The sequence below is a fragment of the Rana temporaria genome, chromosome 6, assembly GCF_905171775.1.
Source record: "Rana temporaria chromosome 6, aRanTem1.1, whole genome shotgun sequence".
Lineage (NCBI taxonomy): Eukaryota > Metazoa > Chordata > Amphibia > Anura > Ranidae > Rana > Rana temporaria.
In genome coordinates, this window is record NC_053494.1 from 46,309,953 (window position 1) to 46,329,869 (window position 19,917).

The window sequence follows — 19,917 nt, forward strand, 5'->3', positions numbered from 1 at the left end:
GACCAAAAGGCAAGTCTCACTTGCACTACTGCACAACTACCGTATTTCCCGGCGTATAAGACGACTGGGCGTATAAGACGACCCCCTAATTTTCCAGCTAAAATGCTGGTTTTGGGATATACTCACTGTATAAGACGACCCCTCACTGTGCAATTATACATGCCTCACTGTGCCATTATACATTCCTCACTGTGCCAGTATGCCTGCCTCACTGTGCCATTATGCCTGCCTCACTGTGCCAGTATGCCTGCCTCACTGTGCCAGTATGCCTGCCTCACTGTGCCAGTATGCCTGCCTCAACGATCTTCCTACCTTCTCCTGTTTGCAGAGTTTCTCAGGCTGCGGGCGTCCATTATTCAAAAGCCGCGCCTCCTCCTCAGGCTGTTCCGCCATAGGCGGAACACTAATTTTCCCAGCAGAGCCTCTGTTCAGTGTTCCGCCTATCACGGATGTCCTCTCGTCCGAGGCTGAGGAGGCATCCGTGATAGGCGGAACACTGAACAGAGGCTCTGCTGGGAAAATTAGTGTTCCGCCTATCACGGAACAGTCTGAGGAGGCGCAGCTTTTGAATAATGGATGGCCGCCGTCTGACAGACAGGTATCTGGCGTATAAGACGACCCCTGACTTTTGGGGCATGATTTTAGATGCAAAAAGTTGTCTTATACACCGGAAAATACGGTATTGGTACCCAGTGCAATCTCAGACAGGAACACGGCACAGTACAGGAGGGAACTATTTTCTAAGCTCACAGTCAAAGACACCGCTAATAATAGGGGAATGGCTAGTATCTGAGACCCTATGTGTTTTGGAGTTATACAAATACAGTGACTGTTTATGGTAATATTGCATTTCTTGTACTTCCTGTTTTCCTGTTCTTGCTTTTGACCTGGATGTGATTATACAGTTCAACATGACTCCTCAGACTAACAGCTTGCAGTGTCTTCTTATCTATACATGAAACACTATGAGAGAAGTCCAAGGAAACCTCTGGCCCTTACTGTATATCCCAAAAGCACAGTCACCAGGAATTAATTCAGGGTCATTACTCATAAGGCCCCAGGATAGCTGCCACCTTCCTGCTTCCTCCAGACATAGTCCAGTGAATGAGACAGTTCTTCTCTAGACCAGATCCCTTTGGTGAAGTCCTGTAGCCAGTTCCAGATCACTTCCAGGTCCCATATCTGCCAGTTCTCAGACGTTACAGAACAGCAACAAAATCCAAAGGCTGCATCGAGGACAATAGACTGCTGATGCTCGGAACTCTCCTTACTAGGGAAAGAACCTCTCTCCAGGGCTTCAGACAACTTATCAGTTTCCCAGCCACCATCTGGGCACACCTCACCAGGGATTGGCTAGGTCACAGGTGTCAAACACAAGGCCTGCGGGCCGAATCCGGCCCTCCATGCCATTTTATGTGGCCCTCGCACCTCTACTGCAGCTGCAGGAGAGCTCTAGCCCTCCTCTGGTCCTACTACTTTCTGCTTTCAACCAATGCATCCAGCTTCTTCCCAGCAGCAGCATAAGGAAAGGGGGTGCACTGTGATGTAAGGGAGAGTGGGGGACTCAACTTCTGATGGTGGGGTGGCTCTTGACATCTAATGTAAGGGGAGGGGAAGCACTGGACATCTAATCTTACAGATACAATTGGCCATTTTGAGGGCAATCATAATTCTGATGCGGCCCCACAATGAAATTGAGTTTGACACCCCTGGGCTAGGTCCTGATCAATATTCAGGCTGGTTATTTGAATTCTCCCTCCCTAAGCTCCAGAAACTTATTTTAGAGCAGGGGCAAGCAATGAAACTCCCCGCCTGTGAAATCCTGAACAGACCAGACCAAACAATCACTGCTACCTTAATTGCAGAAGAGGCCAAGAACAAAATGTACCTACCATCCTGCGCTAGGAGGGTGCTACATATCATTTTTCTCTACGATGTTCTTCCCCTTGCCTACCATATTTTTTTCTACCAAAGTTGAAGTGCTTACCAAAAAAGAAAATTAGGTTATTGCCAAATTACAAATTTAACCATAAGAAAAACTCCAATGTGTGGAGAGTGAAAATAAGAAAAGGGAATATAAAGTCCCAGGAGAGATCTTTCTGAATGTAGTACTAGTTTCAATTTCAGTTATTTTATAGATCAAACAATAATATAGGACCAATACTCACACTAGTGGGGTTGTAGTACACCCAATTTGGAAGGGGTCAAACAACCCGATATTCAGGCCTGCAGAGATGATTTCTGTCCCCATGCAGATATAGGTCACTCTTGATGCTTATCGAGGTGTTTTTCTGATAATCCTTTGCTGGGAAAGCGCATGGATCGTGATTTAGGACATGCCTAAAAAAATTTTTATTGATCACAGAGGCATCTGTATTTATAAGAAACTTAGAGAATCTTTTACATCAACAAATGGTCTTTATTGATGAAATACATGTATACAGCATCAAAAAATGTTCAGGCAATAAAACTGGGCACTTCATCAGGAAGGTGTAGGTAAACACTTTAAAGCCAGCCATACATAGATCGAAATTTGGTCGGTTCAGCAGGGACTCGACAAATTTCGATCTATTTATGGGCAGGCTAGCTGCACACAAGTTGATCTATAGAGTATGTGTACATCCAGCCTTTCAGATTTTTCCTGAAAGATTAGTGCCGCCGGCTATAGCTGGCAACACTGATCATTTTATTCTGACTGTGCGGAAGTCTCTCTACTGTCAGAATACAAAATCACAGCAGGATTTTCCCATCCACATCGAATGTGTGGATGGGTGAATCAAGGCATTTTCTTTCTTTCAACCAACTGTTTTTTTTAAAAGAAAAAAAATGCATAGTGCATAGGCTGCTTTAGGTTGCAGAGTAATGATCCATTCTGTAGCTTTCAGTGTGTTTTGAGCACCTGGTAGGAACAGGGATGGACTGGCCATTGGGACTACAGGGAGTTTCCTGGTGGGCCGATGGCTCAGTGGGCCGGCTTCAGTGACAGCGGCCTGGGAGTTTCTCACTTCTGCCTATCTTGTCCCATAAGGGGGGTACCGAACTGATTCTTTGCCCCGGGAGAAATAATGTCTAGCTTCCCCACTGGTACTGCCTATAAGAGTACCAGTACCAGCCATTCTACTATAATAAAGTAAAACGGCTAGTGGCTAGTGAAGGGGGAGAGGGGGCTTGGGTGGCCGGGGGGGGGGGGCGCGTGGGAGTTGTCCGGCCGCTGTGGGAGAGACCTGTCAAAGTGGGCCAGTCTGGATGAAGTCCAGGGCCAAATTTTTGTCCCAGTCCAACCCTGGGTAGGAACCTAGTAGCAGCAGTTCACATCACACTTTGGTTGTTGGGAGTACACCTCCGATGGGATCAGGCTTACCTCTACCACACCATTCTATCCATAGATTTAGATATAATTCTTTTATTTCTAGATTGCATAACAGTGACTAAGTACTGTATACATTGTGTCATCTTGAGTTGACTTTGTTTCTTCAGGAAGAAGAGTTTGTGTTGGTGAAAGTTTAGCCAAAATGGAGCTTTTCCTGTTTTTTACTGGCCTTCTGCAAGCCTTCACTTTCTACCCACCTCCAGGAGTCTCCCGAGAGAATATAACCCTTGAGCCCGGCACTGGATTCATTTCAGTCCCTTTGCCACACTTAGTATGTGCAAAGCTCAACTACTAATCCAGATCCACAGCCAAGAAGTGACAAAAAGAAATCTAAATTTTCTCAAGAATGGATGAAAATTTTCCTTGAAGGGAACGTATAGTCTTTTCATTGTTTCTTTTTTGATAAACGCGTAGATCCCTAAAAAAAACACCTTGTCCCATATTCTCAGTGACGTTACGATGGAGTATCTCAGGATACTCCATCGTAACTCCCTTTTTTGGCCAGTGTATCTATGCGACTGATTCTTAGAATTATTTTCGCATAGATACACTTAAGATCCACCATCTGTAAGTCACTTACACTGGCGGATCTTAAATGTAATGACGCCGGCCGCCGCTAGATGGCATTTACGTGAAGGACTCATTTGCTTATGCAAATGAGCCTTCTACGCCGATTCCCGAACGAGTTTGCGTCGCGTAACCGTCGCTAACATCGTTTGCGTAAGCGGAAACTTACCCCTGCTATATGAGGGGTAAGTTTCCGCAAGTCCCACGTAGGCCATGTTACGGATGGCGTCGGATCCGCGTCGTGTTTTTTCGTCGGGTACGTCGTTTACGTAAGTCGTTCTTGAATACGACTTTACGTCAATGACGCACACGTCAGCGTCATTGACGTTTTCCGCCGAGAACTGGAGCATGCGCACTGGGCTTTTTGAAGCCCGGCGCATGCGCAGTTCATTAGAATCGGGGGCGCGCTTAATTTGAATAGAAGCCGCCCCCTTGGAGATCCGCCAGGCTACGCCGGGGCATTTACACTCCGCCGTCCCAACTTACGGAGCAAGTGTTTGGGGAATACAACACTTGCTCCTGTAAGTTGGGACAGCGGAGTGTAAGTGCCTTAAGCGCAGCCCGCGGATTTTTAGAGAGAATATGGGCCCTTGTTTTTATGTGTATTTTAGGGTAAACATGTATATGGCATTAGCTCTATTTGATTATTATATACTGTACTATACTGCATGTAGGCCTTGTTTCATGTTTTTTTTGTGGTTTTGGTTTACTGCTTTTCTTAAAAATATAACAAAAGTACCTCCCCAGTTTAACCCTCAGGTCTCAACAATGACATTGGATGCTCTGGATGACATTTGCCTATTTTGCAAGCATCAAACGCTCATGTAAACGAGCGCATCATTTGTCATTTAGGCTGGATTCACACCTATGCAGTTTTAGTGCTTTTTGCATATTGCAGATTTGCACTACAGTCCATTTAACATGGTTTCCTATGGAACACGTTCTGTAGTGCAAATCTGCAAAATGCAAAAAGCACAAAAAATGCATAGGTGTGAATCCAGCCTTAAACTTGATCACAATCCTGTGTAAAAATTGGCTTGGTGCTAATCTGTTGCCTCATCTCCCTGACCGAATTTTATTTTAATGCTATGCTAACAATTTATGCAACTCATGTCAGTCTCCTCTATGCGTCAAAATGTAGCTTTGCAAGGGAATCAAATTTCTCCTAAAGTAAAACACATAGGCCCGGATTCACAAACAGCGGCACATATTTATGCCGCCGTAGCGTATCTTCTTTACGCTACGCCGACGCAGCGCAGAGAGGCAAGCACTGGATTCACAAAGCCAGTGCTGCCAAATCTGCGCTGGGTTTCCTAGGCATAAGTCGGCGTATGTGGAAATGGGCGTGAGCCATGCAAATGAGGCGTGACCCCATGCAAATGATGGGCTGAGTCTCAGACAGATACGTATAATGAACAGCGCATGCGCCCTCCCGTGGACGCATCCCAGTGCGCATGCTCACAATCACGTCGGATCTATTCCCTAAGATACGACGGATCACTGCCTACGGCGTGAACGTAACCTACGCCCAGCCATATTCACGTCCAACGTAAACGACGTAAAATACGACGGCTTGAGTTCCCTGGTGCAGACCTTTGCATGTCTGCTGCTGAGTTACACCTCCTTTATGGGAAATAACTTTGCGCCGGACGTACGACTTACGCAAACCACGTATAGCATGCGCCGGGTGCATGTACGTTCTTGAATCGGCGTATCTCCCTCATTTCCATATTTGAATAGAAAATCAATGGGAGCGCCACTTGCCTCCAGCGTAAATATGCGCCCACCATACGACGTCGTAGGCAAGTTACGTCGGTGAGATAAAGCCTATTTTTAGGCGTATCTGAGCTTGTGGGTCTGGCGCACAGATACGACGGTGCATATTTGCACTTACGCGGCGTATCTCGAGATACGTCAGCGCAAGTGCTTTGTGAATCCGGGCCATGCAGTATTTTCATTTTGAGCTTTACCTGTTGCTATGTTACATAAAATTGACAATAATGTGATATCATTTTAATCAGCAGGTTTGATTGTTGATTATATTTTGCAGTAAATATATGGGGGTGTGAAAATTATGTAAATGTTGTGTTGGGTGAAAAAAGTAAATTTTTTCTATTTATTTTTACTATGCATTTCCAATAAAAACAAGAAATAAAAGTATATGTATACAAATTTGCTGCTACATTAAAGTTATATCTACCCCACAAAAAACAATGCATAGTACGTTATGGTAGACTACAAACACCAAAAGGTCTGTTAAAAGGGAGACCTCGTTGAAATAAAAAAAAAATGCTCTTGGACTCATGGAGAGTAAAGCGGAGCTCAACCCAAAAGTGGAAGCTCCGCTTGTTCGCAGCCTCCCCCCCCCCCTTCACTGCCACCTTTTGGACCTTTTTTTGGAGGGGGGGGGGGCAGAGACCTGTCAAAACCAGGTACCTGCTCCCACTTCCAGATAAGATCGCTGCACAACGATCGTGGCGATCTACATAATTACCAGCCACCGCTGGGAGAGACACAGATCCCATTTAGAAAGCGCAGAACGGCTTGCGCAGTAGGAAACAGGCTATGATGCAGACGCCTGGACCCACAACTAATAGATGAATAGGCTAGGGGTACCGACATTGTGGGATACCTGGACAGGTAAGTATCCTTATATTAAAAGTCAGCAGCTACAGTATTTGTAGCTGCTGACTTTTTTTTTTTTTTTAATACAGACTAGAACTCCGCTTTAAAGCGGAGCTCCACCCTAATTACAACATTGCCTCTTTTACATTTGCGCGCTAAAATATGCTAAAAACCGATGTTTTCAATTTCTAAAAATGTACAGTACCTGTATAATAGAAGAGGCTTCCGGTCTCTAACGTTGCGGGAATAATACGGGCATTCCGTCACTTCCCGTTTGAAGCAGTGTACTCTGGGATCTTCTATGCATAGCTCCCTTTCTTCAATGCGCCGCCGCAATATCAAATATCGCGGGATTTCGTATGCAGGAAGTGACGTCCGAGATAAACAAAGGAAGGAGGGCGGGCTTCACAAAAACCTCCATTACAGCAAGGCTAAAGCTAGCGATCGGTAGTGTAACGTGAGGCACGGATACCAGAACGTTTTCATCTACTTACAAGGTAAGTGTAAAATTACTAACCATTTTGATTGTATTTTTTAGACTAAAACTGTGTATGTAATGTTATTTGTAACTGCAATAGTGTTTAGCAGTTTTCCTGGAGTCCCTCTTCATTTGTTTTATGTGATCTTCAGATTTACTCCTACATGTCTCCAGATGCTATCTGCATTCTGAGGAATGAGCTTTATGCATTAAATAACTTCTACACCAAGCAGAATATTCCTCGCTAGTCCTCATCTGAAGAGCTGCTCCACCAATCACAATTCTTGGAAGTCATAAAGTGAAAGATCTGCTCCCAGCCTTTTCTGCCTATGACGTAAATGAACACAAGAGTATTTCTAATACAAAAAATGATTTATTGCCAGTAAAGTTTGAAGTATTTTAGATCATCTGATCAGAAAGGTGACATTGCACATTACTATTGTCCATCACCTTCAAAATAAACCTGAAAATAAAATCCAAGAAGAATACGACAACCTGGACCCTGACGGCAGTATATTGTGAAAGGTGGAATTTCTATCAGTACTCGATGCTTCTCATGGCTGCGATGGAGGAGGGCAGTTTCCTGGGGAAGGCCTTTGCAGCTTGCCTGAAGTCTTCAGGCTTGGTTTTCATCAGTGTGACGATGTTCTGCAAAGTGCGGGTGGGGTGTAAACCCAGTGCGTCCATCACATTAATTAGATAATCTAGATGGAAAATAACAGGTTACATTGTTACTCCATGTAAAATCCTTTTTTTGAAGTCCATTGAGGAGCACAGGCAGTCACAAACCTTCAGTCATACAGCTGCCTACGGGAGGACTGGACCCTTGCAAGCAAAGAACCTGTAGGAAAACTTCTCCTGCTACCAACAGGCTTCAGTTTTGTAGCAAAGCAGTACTTTAAAGCGGGGGTTCACCCTAAAAAAAAAAAATTCTTTATCTACCATCCCATTCAGCATACTTGCGTTAGCTATAGTATGTTTTTTTGTTTTGCCGCTGTATTTACCGTTTAATCGTCCAGTTTCGTTTCAGACTCCGGCGGGGAAATAGGCGTTCCTATGAAGAGGGGAACATGATTGACGTCCAGCTATGGCGCGTCACGCGTTCCGAAAATAGCCGAAATAGGACTCGGATATATACGGCGCCTGCGCAGTCAGCTCCTAGTCTGTGTGCAGGCGCCGTATAGCGCCGTGAAGAGCCGAGTCCTACTCCGGCTATTTTCGGAACGAGTGACGCGCCATAGCCGGACGTCAATCATGTTCCCCTCTTCATAGGAACGCCTACTAGCTATAGTATGTTTTTTTTTTTTTTTCCGCTGTATTTACCGTTTAATCCTTAAAGCGGTGGTTGACCCTAAGAAACCAGTTTCTATCATTAAATCCAGCATACTAGCATGAGCTACAGTATGCCTTTATTTTTTATTTTTTGCGCCGTACTCACAGTTTAATGCCGTAGTGAAGTTTCAGACTCCCCGCGGGGAATGGGCGTTCCTATGCAGAGGGAAGATGATTGACGGCCGGCTATGGTGCGTCACGCTTCCCGAAAATAGCCGGAGTAGGTCTCGGCTCTTCACGGCGCTATACGGCGCCTGCGCACAGACTAGGAGCTGACTGCGCAGGCGCCGTGAAGAGCCAAGTCCTATTTCGGCTATTTTCGGGAAGCGTGACGCGCCATAGCCGGCCGTCAATCATCTTCCCTCTGCATAGGAACGCCCATTCCCCGTGGGGAGTCTGAAACTTCACTACGGCATTAAACTGTGAGTACGGCGCCAAAAAATAAAATAAAGGCATACTGTAGCTCGCGCTAGTATGCTTGATGGCATGCTAGAAAAAAAAATAAAAAATTTAGGGTGAACCCCCGCTTTAAGTTTTGTTTCAGTCTCCCGTGGGGGTTTGAAACGAAACTTAAGGATTAAACGGTAAATACAGCGGAAAAAAATAAAAAAATACTATAGCTGACGCTAGTATGCTGTATGGGATGGTTCATAGATGTTTTTTAGGGTGAACCTCCGCTTTAAGCATGATTATTAGGCCCCTTTCACACTGAGGAGTTTTTCACGCGGTTTAGCGCTAAAAATAGAGTCTAAATACCGCCTGAAAAACTCCTGCCCTGCATTCTCAGTGTGAAAGCCCGAGGGCGATGCGCTGGTGTGACCACTCCAAAGTCCTGCCAGCAGCATCTTTGGAGCGGTGAGAGGAGCGCTGTGTTTACCGCTCCTTCCCATTAAAAGCAATGGGAAACCGCGGTAATACTGCCAGCAAGGCGCCTCCGCAGAGGCGTCTTAAGGGTGGTATTGACCCTTCTTCGGCCGTTAGCGGGGGTTAATACCACACCGCTAGCGGCCGAATACTGCCGCAGTTCTGCAGCAATTCAGATGGTATATACAGCCACTGCACATCCCGCCCCAGTGTGAAAGGGGCCTAAATGCATATAAGGGGTGGACCTGTTTCCCTCAACTGACTTTTTTCTCGTTTATTGAGGAACACAGGTAGTCTTTAACCTTCATGACATCCAGAAGCTGTCCTACTGACATTGGGCAATACAGCAGATGCCAAAAGGAATGTTTTTGGAGTGAAAAAAAAAATAAAAAATCATGAAAACTGTGTATTGCCTTGAGTTCAAAGAGTACCCTGAAAGACTTTACACCCAAAGCTGTCATTACATGAGGCTGAAGCATTCACCTGTGAAACTTAGAGGAACTGTGAACAAAGGACCACAGATGAAAAGGAATATAACATTTACCTTCACGCTATACCCTCTAGTTACTAATAACTAGGAACATATTTATTTTTTTGTTCTAGATCCTAGCAGGCACCATAACATGTCTAGTCTCTGATTTTCTGACACATGTGCCCCATATCTGTAAGTATTATCTCTTTTGGGGGTGGCCCTAAAAGAGATAATACTTACAGATATGGGGCACATGTGACAATAAAACCTAAAAGCTTATTGGTTACTATGCACGGCTGCACCAAATTCTGTGTGTACCAGTTTTGTTAAATCTCTCCCACTGTGGGAACAAAAATTGCCCCTTCTAGATTTTTACGCTTTTTGGGGCAGATCCACATAGATCTAAGATACGCTACGCCGCCGTAACTTACTTGGCTTTGTTTCAAATCCACAACGAATTTGCGCCGTGAGTTACGGCAGCGTAGTGTATCTCTCGAGGCGTAAGGGCGCGGAATTCAAATGCGACGAGTCGGGGGCGTGTTTCATTTAAATGAAGCGCGTCCCCGCCCCGAACGAACTGCGCATGCGCCGTCCCTAAAATTTCCCGCCATGCTTTGCAAGGACGTCATTGTTTTCGACGTGAACGTAAATGGCGTCCAGCCCCATTCACGGACGACTTACGCAAACGACGTAACATTTTCAAAATTAGACGCGGGAACGACGGCCATACTTAACCTTGAGTACGCCACCAGAGAGCAGCTTTAACTATACGCCGGAAAAAGCCGAACGGAAACGACGTAAACAAATGCGACGGCCACGCGTACGTTCGTGGATCGTTGGAAATAGCTCATTTGCATACTCAACGCGGATTACGACGGGAATGCCACCTAGCGGAGGCCAAAGAATTGCATCTAAGATCCGAAGGCGTACGAAGACGTACGCCTGTCGGATCTAACCCAGATGCCGTTGTATCTTGTTTTGAGGATTCAAAACAAATATACGACGCGGGAAATTTGAAAGTACGCCGGCGTATCAAGAGATACGCCGGCGTACATCCTTTGTGGATTTGCCCCATTATATTTTTGTGTACTGCAAGGTTTCACTGTGGATCTAGTTAACAAATCATGAAAGAATTTCAGCAGTTGTGATCGGTTTTAAGAGAGAGCACTACAGGCAGTGTCATAATTTATTATCCTGGTTATTAGGATAAAAAAGAAAAAGAAAAAAAGTGCATTCATTATTTTTTAAACTGCAGCCTGTTAAGTATTGTATCTGCTATCAGTAGATCGTGGGTGCAATATCAGGCTCCTGCAGAGTCTAATGCCGCGTACACACGATCATTTTTCGGCATGAAAAAAACATTGTTTTTCAAAAACGTCATTTAAAATGATCGTGTGTGGGCTACACATCATTTACAGGTTCTGAAAAACGACAGAATTTTTTTTCGAACGTGCTGCATTTTTTAACGTCGTTTTAAACTGTGTCGTTTTTCGGGTTGTAAAAAATGATCGTGTGTGGACTAAAATGACATAAAAAAACCTGCGCATGCTCAGAAGCAAGTTATGAGATGGGAGCGCTCGTTCTGGTAAAACTACCTTTCATAATGGAGTAAGCACATTCACATTACAAAGGTGAACTTATCCTTTAGTTTACTGTATTTTTATTACCGTATTTATTGGGGTATAGCACGCTCCCGCGTATAGCGCGCACCCCTAAAGTTGCCCCGAAATTCCTGTGGAAAAAAGATTTTTGTACTTACAGTTTTGGTGTCTTGCACGGCGTCCATCGGCAGCCTTGTCGGGTCCGGCGTCCGTCTGCGGCGTCGGGTGTCCTCTTCGTCGGGTTCGGCGTCCTTCTGCGGCGTCCTCCCCGCTCGTTTCCCGCGCCGAGTTTGAATACTGCGCCAGCATATACCGAGCACAGTACACTCGTCGGGCAGGCTCGGCTACTCTCGCGCTCACGTCCTGTACGTCCAGGACGTCAGCGCGAGAGGAGCCGAGACTGCCCGACTATACACGAGTGTACTGCGCTCGGTATATGCCGGCGCAGTATTCAAACTCGGCGTGGGAAAGCGGGTATCGGCGTATCGCACCCACGATTTTGCCCTGATTTTCAAGGCAAAAAAGTGCACGGTATACGCCAATAAATACGGTAAATCAAGGTAAAGGTGGTGTTGCAGCTTACTTGGATGAAGTCGGCAATACAAATATGGGTTACCCCTTATAGATCTTTTCAAAATCATTCAATGGGAATTTCAGTATCAGAATGCAAGTCATGGGCTTATGATGGTATTACAGTGTGAATGAGCCCCAACTGAAATGTATTTTATTATACCTATAAGAAAATGGCATCATTCATTTTCTTTTTATTAGACTCATCCTAGTTTCATAAGGTATTCCAAGTTCCTTCAGTGTCCTTGTATCACACTCCAAAATATATTGTGAAAGTTAAAAATGCAATTTCATGGGAAAAGTAAAAAAAAAAGCCTGAGCATACATATTTGGCAGTGATGTCAGCGGAGAGTGGACTTCAGACCGCTTTCCGCTGAAAACGGGTCACAGGAGTGCAAAACAATTTGCACTCCTGTGACCCATAGGAGAAGCCCAGCCTAAAAAGTTCAGGCTGGACTTCTCCTTTAAAGGGGTGTTCCAGGCATTTTTTTTATGTTTATTAAAAGTCAGCAGCTACAAAAAGTGTAGCTGCTGGCTTTTAATAAACATACACTTACCTGTTGCCCAGTCCAGCGACGTGCCGCTGGGAGCTTCGTTCCGGTCCCCCCCTTCACCGCCGGCGCCTCCACTGCAACTGTGGGCACCCGGCCGTGACAGCTTTCGGCTTTACGGCCGGGCACCCACTGCGCATGCGCGAGCAGCGCTGCGCCATCCGATTGGACAGGCGATCGCCTGGGACCTGTCACATGTCCCAGGCGATCGCCTACAGGGAGGGGCTGCCAAAAGCCGATTAGGTTATTCGCCTTTGCAGCCCCTCGGCGGAAGGAGGAAGTGGGACAGGAAGTCCCACTCCTCCTGAAGCCCCCACTCCCCCCCCAAAAAAATGACATGCCAAATGTGGCATGTAAGGGGGCGAGGAGTGGATTAAGCGGAAGTTTAATTTTTGGGTGGAACTCCGCTTTAAGCTCTGAGCCACACAGCTGACTCGTCCAAGTATAAATATTCTCTGCAAGTTCAATGGGACACAGTGATTTGTGCAGGCTCACCTATATCAGTTGCCAGCTGTTTGCTGGAGTGTGGGGTGACGGTTGGGATCTGCAGAATGACGTCACAGTAAGTCTGCATTGTGGCTCTTGCCAGTGATCCCAGCCAATAATCAGCCATGTTGTCTAGTTCTGGCGTCTCTTCTCCTGAAAACACACAGACACACAAATAAGGTTTGGCAAAATTATCATTGTTTTTAGTATACATACATTTTATGTAAATAATTTCACCAAGATGTTTTAAGGAGGAACTATAGTGTTTTTTAGATACAGGCTTGAAAAGTTTGGCTGGCTACAAATATTCTTCAGTGTGCATTCCATATTTTCTAATGATATTCTGTATGTATATGGGAGGCAATCAAATTTGATCACTAGATGTAGAGATGTGTCATATTTACCACCAATTGTTCCCCATCATTTTTACATTAAAGTAAAACTATGGGCCATTTTTTAAATTTTTGGGTTATAACCCCTTTTAATTTTTACATTGCCCACTTAAGACCCGGACCATTATGCAGGTAAAGGACCAGGCCCCTTTCTGCGTCGCTTTAACTGACAATTGCGCGGTCGTGCGACGTGGCTCCCAAACAAAATTGGCGTCCTTTTTTTCCCACAAATAGAATTTTCTTTTGGTGGTATTTGATCACCTCTGCGGTTTTTATTTTTTGCACTATAAACAAAAATAGAGCGACAATTTTGAAAAAAAATCAATATTTTTTACTTTTTGCTATAATAAATATCCCCCAAAAAATATATAAACAAACATTTTTTTTCCCCTCAGTTTAGGCCAATACGTATTCTTTTACATATTTTTGGTAAAAAGTGATAGGGTTTACAAAATAGGGGATAGTTTTATGGCATTTTTATTAATATATATATATATATATATTTTTTTACTAGTAATGGTGGCGATCAGCGATTTTTTTGGTGACTGCGACATTATGGTAGACACATCGGACACTTTTGACAAATTTTTGGGACCATTGTCCATTTTGGGACCATGGCAGTAAAGGGGTTAACCACTAGGGGGCGCTAAGGGGTTAAGTGTGCCCTAAGGGAGTGATTCTTACTGTAGGGGGACGTGGCTGGACGTGTGACGTCACTGATTGTCGTTCCGACCCATGGCTGGGCACTTGTACCTGTACCCAGCCGTGCCATTCTGCCCACATATATTGGCGTTAGGCGGTCCTTAAGTGATTAAAGTAAAACTATGGGCCATTTTTTTTGCATTTTGGATAAGGTAAGGGAGGGTTTAGGAGATATTTGCCAAAAGGTATACACCGTTGTCTAAAGTGCATGCGCACCGTAGACAGCGGCACAGGCGCAGTGATAATCCCATTCATTAAAATGGCAATGCCGTATTTGATGGCTCCTGCGCGAATGCACGGAGTGACATCTTCGTCTCTCCGGCCAATCACAGCGCCGGAGCGGCGATACCCGGAAGTGACCTTCCGGGTATCTGTGGAGAGATGTCTGCGGCCAGAGGGGGAGACGAGGACGGCTTCGATCTAAGGGAAGTAATGCTAATGAGCTAGTATGCTAGTCATACTAGCTCATTATGACTTTGTCTTGCAGGGTTTTTTTTTTCCGGGTTTACAACCACTTTAAGGGGTGTCCATTGGAAGATTTCCCCTCAATTACTTTTCTGGGGACAACCTACAAATCTGGGTTTCCTTTTAAATTTCACTTTCCTGATATCCGGACAAAAAGAGAGGATTAATCTCCCCAAAGGGGACACAGACAGCAATAAAAACCTAAACTTTGTTCCAATCCCTCTCTACACTATCCAAAACGTAAAAAAATAAAAATGGTTACATTGGTCCAGCTTGGACAATACACACCCATGGGATCCCTCTAGAAACTGGACCTCCCTGTAGTAGGCACTGCTACTAGAGTGATCTCCTTTAGCTTCTGGGTCCTGTGCCAAGCAGATGCCCTGCTGCATTGTTAACACAGGAAACTGGCTGCTTCCTCAATGAATGCAAAGCACTTTCTGATTGGATGAGGTAAGGAGGCAGGGTGGTGATATCACACTCTCCACCTCGTCCAATCAAATAATGCTTTGCAAAGCATTCTCTGAATGGCGTCCGTGCCAAGTGGCTGACCTTCTGTATTCACAATGCAGCAGGGCAGCCACTTGGCATGAGACCCAGAAGCTAGTGGAGAGCACTGTAGAAGAAGTCTACTACAGCGATTTCAAGCTTCCAGAAGGATCGCACACGTATGGTATATGAAATCTGGACCAAAGTAACTATATGAAAATATCTATACCTGGAATTCTTCGTTAACCACTTAACCCCCAGACCATATTGCTGGTCAAAGACCAGAGCACTTTTTGCGATTCAGCACTGCGTCGCTTTAACTGACAATTGCGCCGTCGTGCGACGTGGCTCCCAAACAAAATAGGCGTCCTTTTTTTCCCACAAATAGAGCTTTCTTTTGGTGGTATTTGATCACCTCTGCGCTTTTTAGTTTTTGCGCTATAAACAAAAATAGAGCGACAATTTTGAAAAAAATGAATATTTTTTACTTTTTGCTATAATAAATATCCCCCAAAATATATATAAAAAAAATGTTTTCCTCAGTTTAGGCCGATACGTATTCTTCTACATATTTTTCGTAAAAAAAAAAAATCGCAATAAACATTTATTGATTGGTTTGCGCAAAAGTTATAGCGTTTACAAAATAGGGGGTAGCTTTCTGACATTTTTATTCATATTTTTTTTACTAGTAATGGCGGCGATCAGTGATTTTTTTTCGGTACTGCAACATTATGGCGGAAACTTTTGACACATTTTTGGGACCATTGTCATTTTTATAGCGATCAGTGCTATAAAAAGGCATTGATTACTATAAAAATGCCACTGGCAGGGAAGGGGTTAACACTAGGGGGCAGAGAAGGGGTTAAGTATGTTCCCTGGGTGTGTTCTAACTGTAGGGGGGGTGGCCTCACTAGGGGAAATGACTGATCACTGTTCATACATTGTATGAACAGAGTCAGGGACGAGCGGGGGGGCGCACGCCCCTAGTGGCCGCTTCGAGAGCCAACGTAGAGCTACGGGCTCTCGCGCAGGGGAGCCGACCTGCCGCCGTATAACTGCGACGGCTGGTCGGCAAGTAGTTAATTTACTAAGCTAAAACACATGTGCTATTGGACATAATTGTAATAAGACCAATTATCAGCAAAAATAAGAGTTGGATCATCATCTCGCTGATGGAAATTTTTCCTTTTAGTTTTTTGGATATAAACATGTCTGCTGAAAAGCCGTGAGACTGATCTAAAGAAATATTTTGGTGCTGTTCGCCTGATGCTGGCCATACACAAAAAACGTCAGAAAAGCGGTCATTTAGACAGTTTGTTTGTTTTTCTGCTGAACGAAAGATAAATTTAAAGGTTAATGTATTTCCTGTCTGAATTGTCTGCACTAGGTATTTATTTATGTCCTCTGAACGATTTATAGGTCATTACGTGATGGCACCATCGTTTGTGCTCACGGCCGAATTGTCATTTTTCGACAATCGGTTCGGGTGATTTTTCGTATAGTGTATGGCCGGCATAACTCACCTTGCTCTGGAGGATAGGGCAGCTTTCCAGCATGCAATGCTAGCTCCAATGCTGAGTCTTCGGGGGTTACGAATGGCTCCAGATGCAGGGGGAGGGACATGAGGTACTGACCAATCTAAAATGACAAGGAACCAAAGTGACTAGAAGTGTTCTAATAAAGCAGAGAAAAGGGTTTGACTGCAGAAATCCGTTAAATTGTTCCTTAAATAAATATGTACATTTAATACTAAAAATAAATAGAAAAGTAGGATTACAGTCTACCTTTAAAAAATATGTACATCTGCACTCACGGCATTCCCTTTAATCCCCTTGCAATGTATCACAAATCCAAATTTCTGTAATGGGGTGACAATGCTACTGCACTAAAGAGAAAATGACCGCGCTAAAAAACTGCCAGCTCCACAATTGACAATTATTGTGCAAAATTCAAGACTCATACAGTGATGCACTAGATAGGCATAGTTAAAATCAGATTATATGAAGAAGTATAAATCATAATAAAACAAAAACTAAAGTGGAGACAGGAGTGAATGTCTCATACACATTATGTTAATGCAGTTGAACCTCGGATTACGAGCATAATCCGTTCCAGGAGAATGCTCGTAATCCAAAGTACTCGCATATCAAAGTGAGTTTTCCCATTGAAGTCAATGGAAACGAAAATTATTTGTTCTGTATTGACTTCAATGGGATGCAATACCGAATGCGGCCAGAGGGGGAGGGGGCCCCGGAGATCATCAAAAACGGCCGAGGACACTTTGGCTCGTTTCATGTGCCCCCGGACCTCATGCCAAATGAGGTACTGTAGGTCAATGTTCAGCTTTTCTCAGCTTCTGCGCCCCCCGAACCTCAGGCCAAATGAGGTACTGCAGGGCAATTTTCGGCTCTGCTCGGCTTCTGCACCCCCCGAAACCTCAGGCCAAATGAGGTACTGCAGGCCTATTTAGGTTGAATTCTGCTCGTCTTGTGAGTCAACACTCACAAACTGAGTCAGAATAAAAAATAAAAAAAAAGTTGCTTGCAAATCAAAACGCTCTCAAACCAAGTTACTCTTAAATGGAGGTTCCACTGTACTGAAAATATAGAACATAAAAAAGTTCAGAGTGGGCCACCATTCATGTACCCATATGAATACAAAGTCCACACAAGTGCTTGAGATGATGGTCAAACAACAAATGACAATTCCACCATCGTGGAAAATGACAATGCACTTACCAGAAAATATGGACCCAAGTATCATATGGTAGTGGGTTGCACAGGCAGAGGTAAAAGAACATCAACCAGGGAAGCCAGATCACTCGGGTACCTCTGGATGGATAAGTCTCACAGATCTCCACAGCTCTGGTATGGATGGACTCCAACATGGATGGACCATCATCCCCTGGATCCACTGCGCTTTGTAGAGCCGAGGGCACCTGTCTTACGAATACTGGTTTGCTGCCTGATGCTGTGATTGTTGGAATTTGTAAGACAAGTGCCCTACGCTCTACAACGTGCAGAGGACCCAGGGGATGACGGTGCGTCCTTGTTGGAGTCCATCCATAGCAGAGCTGTGGAGATCTGTGAGACTTATCCATCCAGAGATACCCGAGTGATCTGGCTCCCCTGGTTGATGTCCTTTTGCCTGTGTGACCCACTACCCTATGGTATTTGGGTCCATATTTTCTGGTAAGTCCATTGTCATTATCCATGGTGGTGGGATTGTCACATTGGTGGCTGTCATTTGACCATCATCTCAATCACTTGTGTGGACTTTGTATTCATATGGATACATGATTGGCGGCCCACTGTGGATTTTTTGTGTTAAATATTCACACTATTTACATTATGTGTATGAGACATTCACTCCCGTCTCAACTCTTGTTTGTTTCATTATGATTTACCCTTATTCAAACGCTACTGCACTGTTCCTGTATTCCGAGTAGTGTTGCCACCCTCACGTAAGCTGTGCCTCCTAGCCATACAGTGGGATGAGAAGATATTGCAAGGGGCCTTGATATCAAATTCATCACTGCATAATATCAAGCCTGTAGTTTCTCAATTTACAGCTGGTCACATCTAGCTACCCCAGTGTATCGTATCCAAAATACAAAAATGGCAGTTGTAATGTGGAGGCTGCATTTGTTGTCTTTTTTTCAGTTATTCATCTACATTTTCAGATTTGATCCTATCTGTAATACACTTCCTGTGCAGGAGTGACAACACTTATTGGCCCAGATTCTCAAAGGACTTACGACGGCGTATCGCCACGTACGCCGTCGTAAGTCCGAATGAGAGCCGTCGTATCTATACGCCTGATTCTAAGAATCAGTTACGCATAAATTCGGCTTAGATACGAGCGGCGTAAGTCTCTTACGCCGTCGTATCTTAGTTGCATATTTACGTTGCCCGCTAGGTGGCGCTTCCGTAGATTTCCGCGTCGAATATGCAAATTAGCTAGATACGCTGATTCACGAACGTAAGTGCGCCCGGCGTATCAAGATACGTTGTTTCCGTAAGACATACGCCGGCGTAAAGTTACCCCTCATAAAGCAGGGGTAAGTCATGTTAGGTATGGACGTCGGAAACGTACGAACAGCGTCGTATTTTACGTCGTTTGCGCAAGTCGTCTGTGAATGGGGCTGGACGTAAGTTACGTTCACGTCGAAAGCATTGACTATTTGCGGCGTAATTTTGAGCATGCGCACTGGAATACTTTACCGGACGGCGCATGTGCCGTTCGTTAAAAGCGTCAATCACGTCGGGTCACGATTCATTGGCATAAAACACGCCCACACCAGCCTACTTTGAATTACGCGGGTTTACGCCGGCACAGTTACACTACGCTGCCGTAACTTTGGGCGCAAGTTCTTTGTGAATTCGGGACCTGCCTCACTAAGTTACGGCGGCGTAGTGAATCTGGGCTATTATCTGTACTGCATCAATGAAGGGGCAGCATTCTCACCGTGGATTTTAAATTTCCATATTTACTGAAAATGGAAGCATCAATTTACATGAATAATTCCTTAAAAAATAAATAAAAAATCTACACATCATTTAAGCTTGCCAAAGATGCATTGAAGCACAGCAGGTTCAGCAGAGACCAGCCAAGAACCGATTCATCTATGGGCAGACTGATTGAATTGAAGTAGTCCAACAAATCGATCGACTTCAGTACAACCAGCCCATTTTTTTCATATGCGATCACTGCAGGGGGCTATAGCAGCCAGCAGTGTTCCGCTGGTAGGGCAGGCTACCCAACAGCAGAACATAATAGCCTTGCGGTAGGGATTCCCCAATCAAAATGTTTTTTGTTGATGGGAGAATCAAGCGATTTTCTTTTCTGCAACCCATGATTGCAGGAAAGAAAATCGCATCATCTATGGCTTGCTTTAGAGAGACAAATCCCCTGCAAGTTGACAAGTTTATAACAGAAATGGTAATGTAATTA

At 44.6% G+C, this 19,917-nt stretch overlaps 2 protein-coding genes across 2 annotated transcripts in view; one reads left to right on the top strand and one right to left on the bottom strand.

The window, feature by feature from the left end:
* LOC120943452 (cytochrome P450 2K1-like) overlaps positions 1-3,869 on the top strand; it is a 70,944-nt gene extending 67,075 nt beyond the window's left edge. The window contains exon 9 of the mRNA XM_040356757.1: positions 3,478-3,869. Within this exon, the coding sequence (XP_040212691.1) occupies positions 3,478-3,665 (188 nt within the window). The 3' untranslated portion in view covers positions 3,666-3,869. The remainder of the gene's footprint in view (positions 1-3,477) is intronic.
* Positions 3,870-7,393: 3,524 nt separating this feature from the next.
* COG7 (component of oligomeric golgi complex 7) overlaps positions 7,394-19,917 on the bottom strand; it is a gene marked incomplete at its 5' end in the record, with an annotated part of 28,478 nt that continues 15,954 nt past the window's right edge. Inside the window, 3 exon segments of the mRNA XM_040356760.1 lie at positions 7,394-7,744; positions 12,926-13,069; positions 16,488-16,602. Coding sequence (XP_040212694.1) covers positions 7,578-7,744; positions 12,926-13,069; positions 16,488-16,602 — 426 coding nt within the window.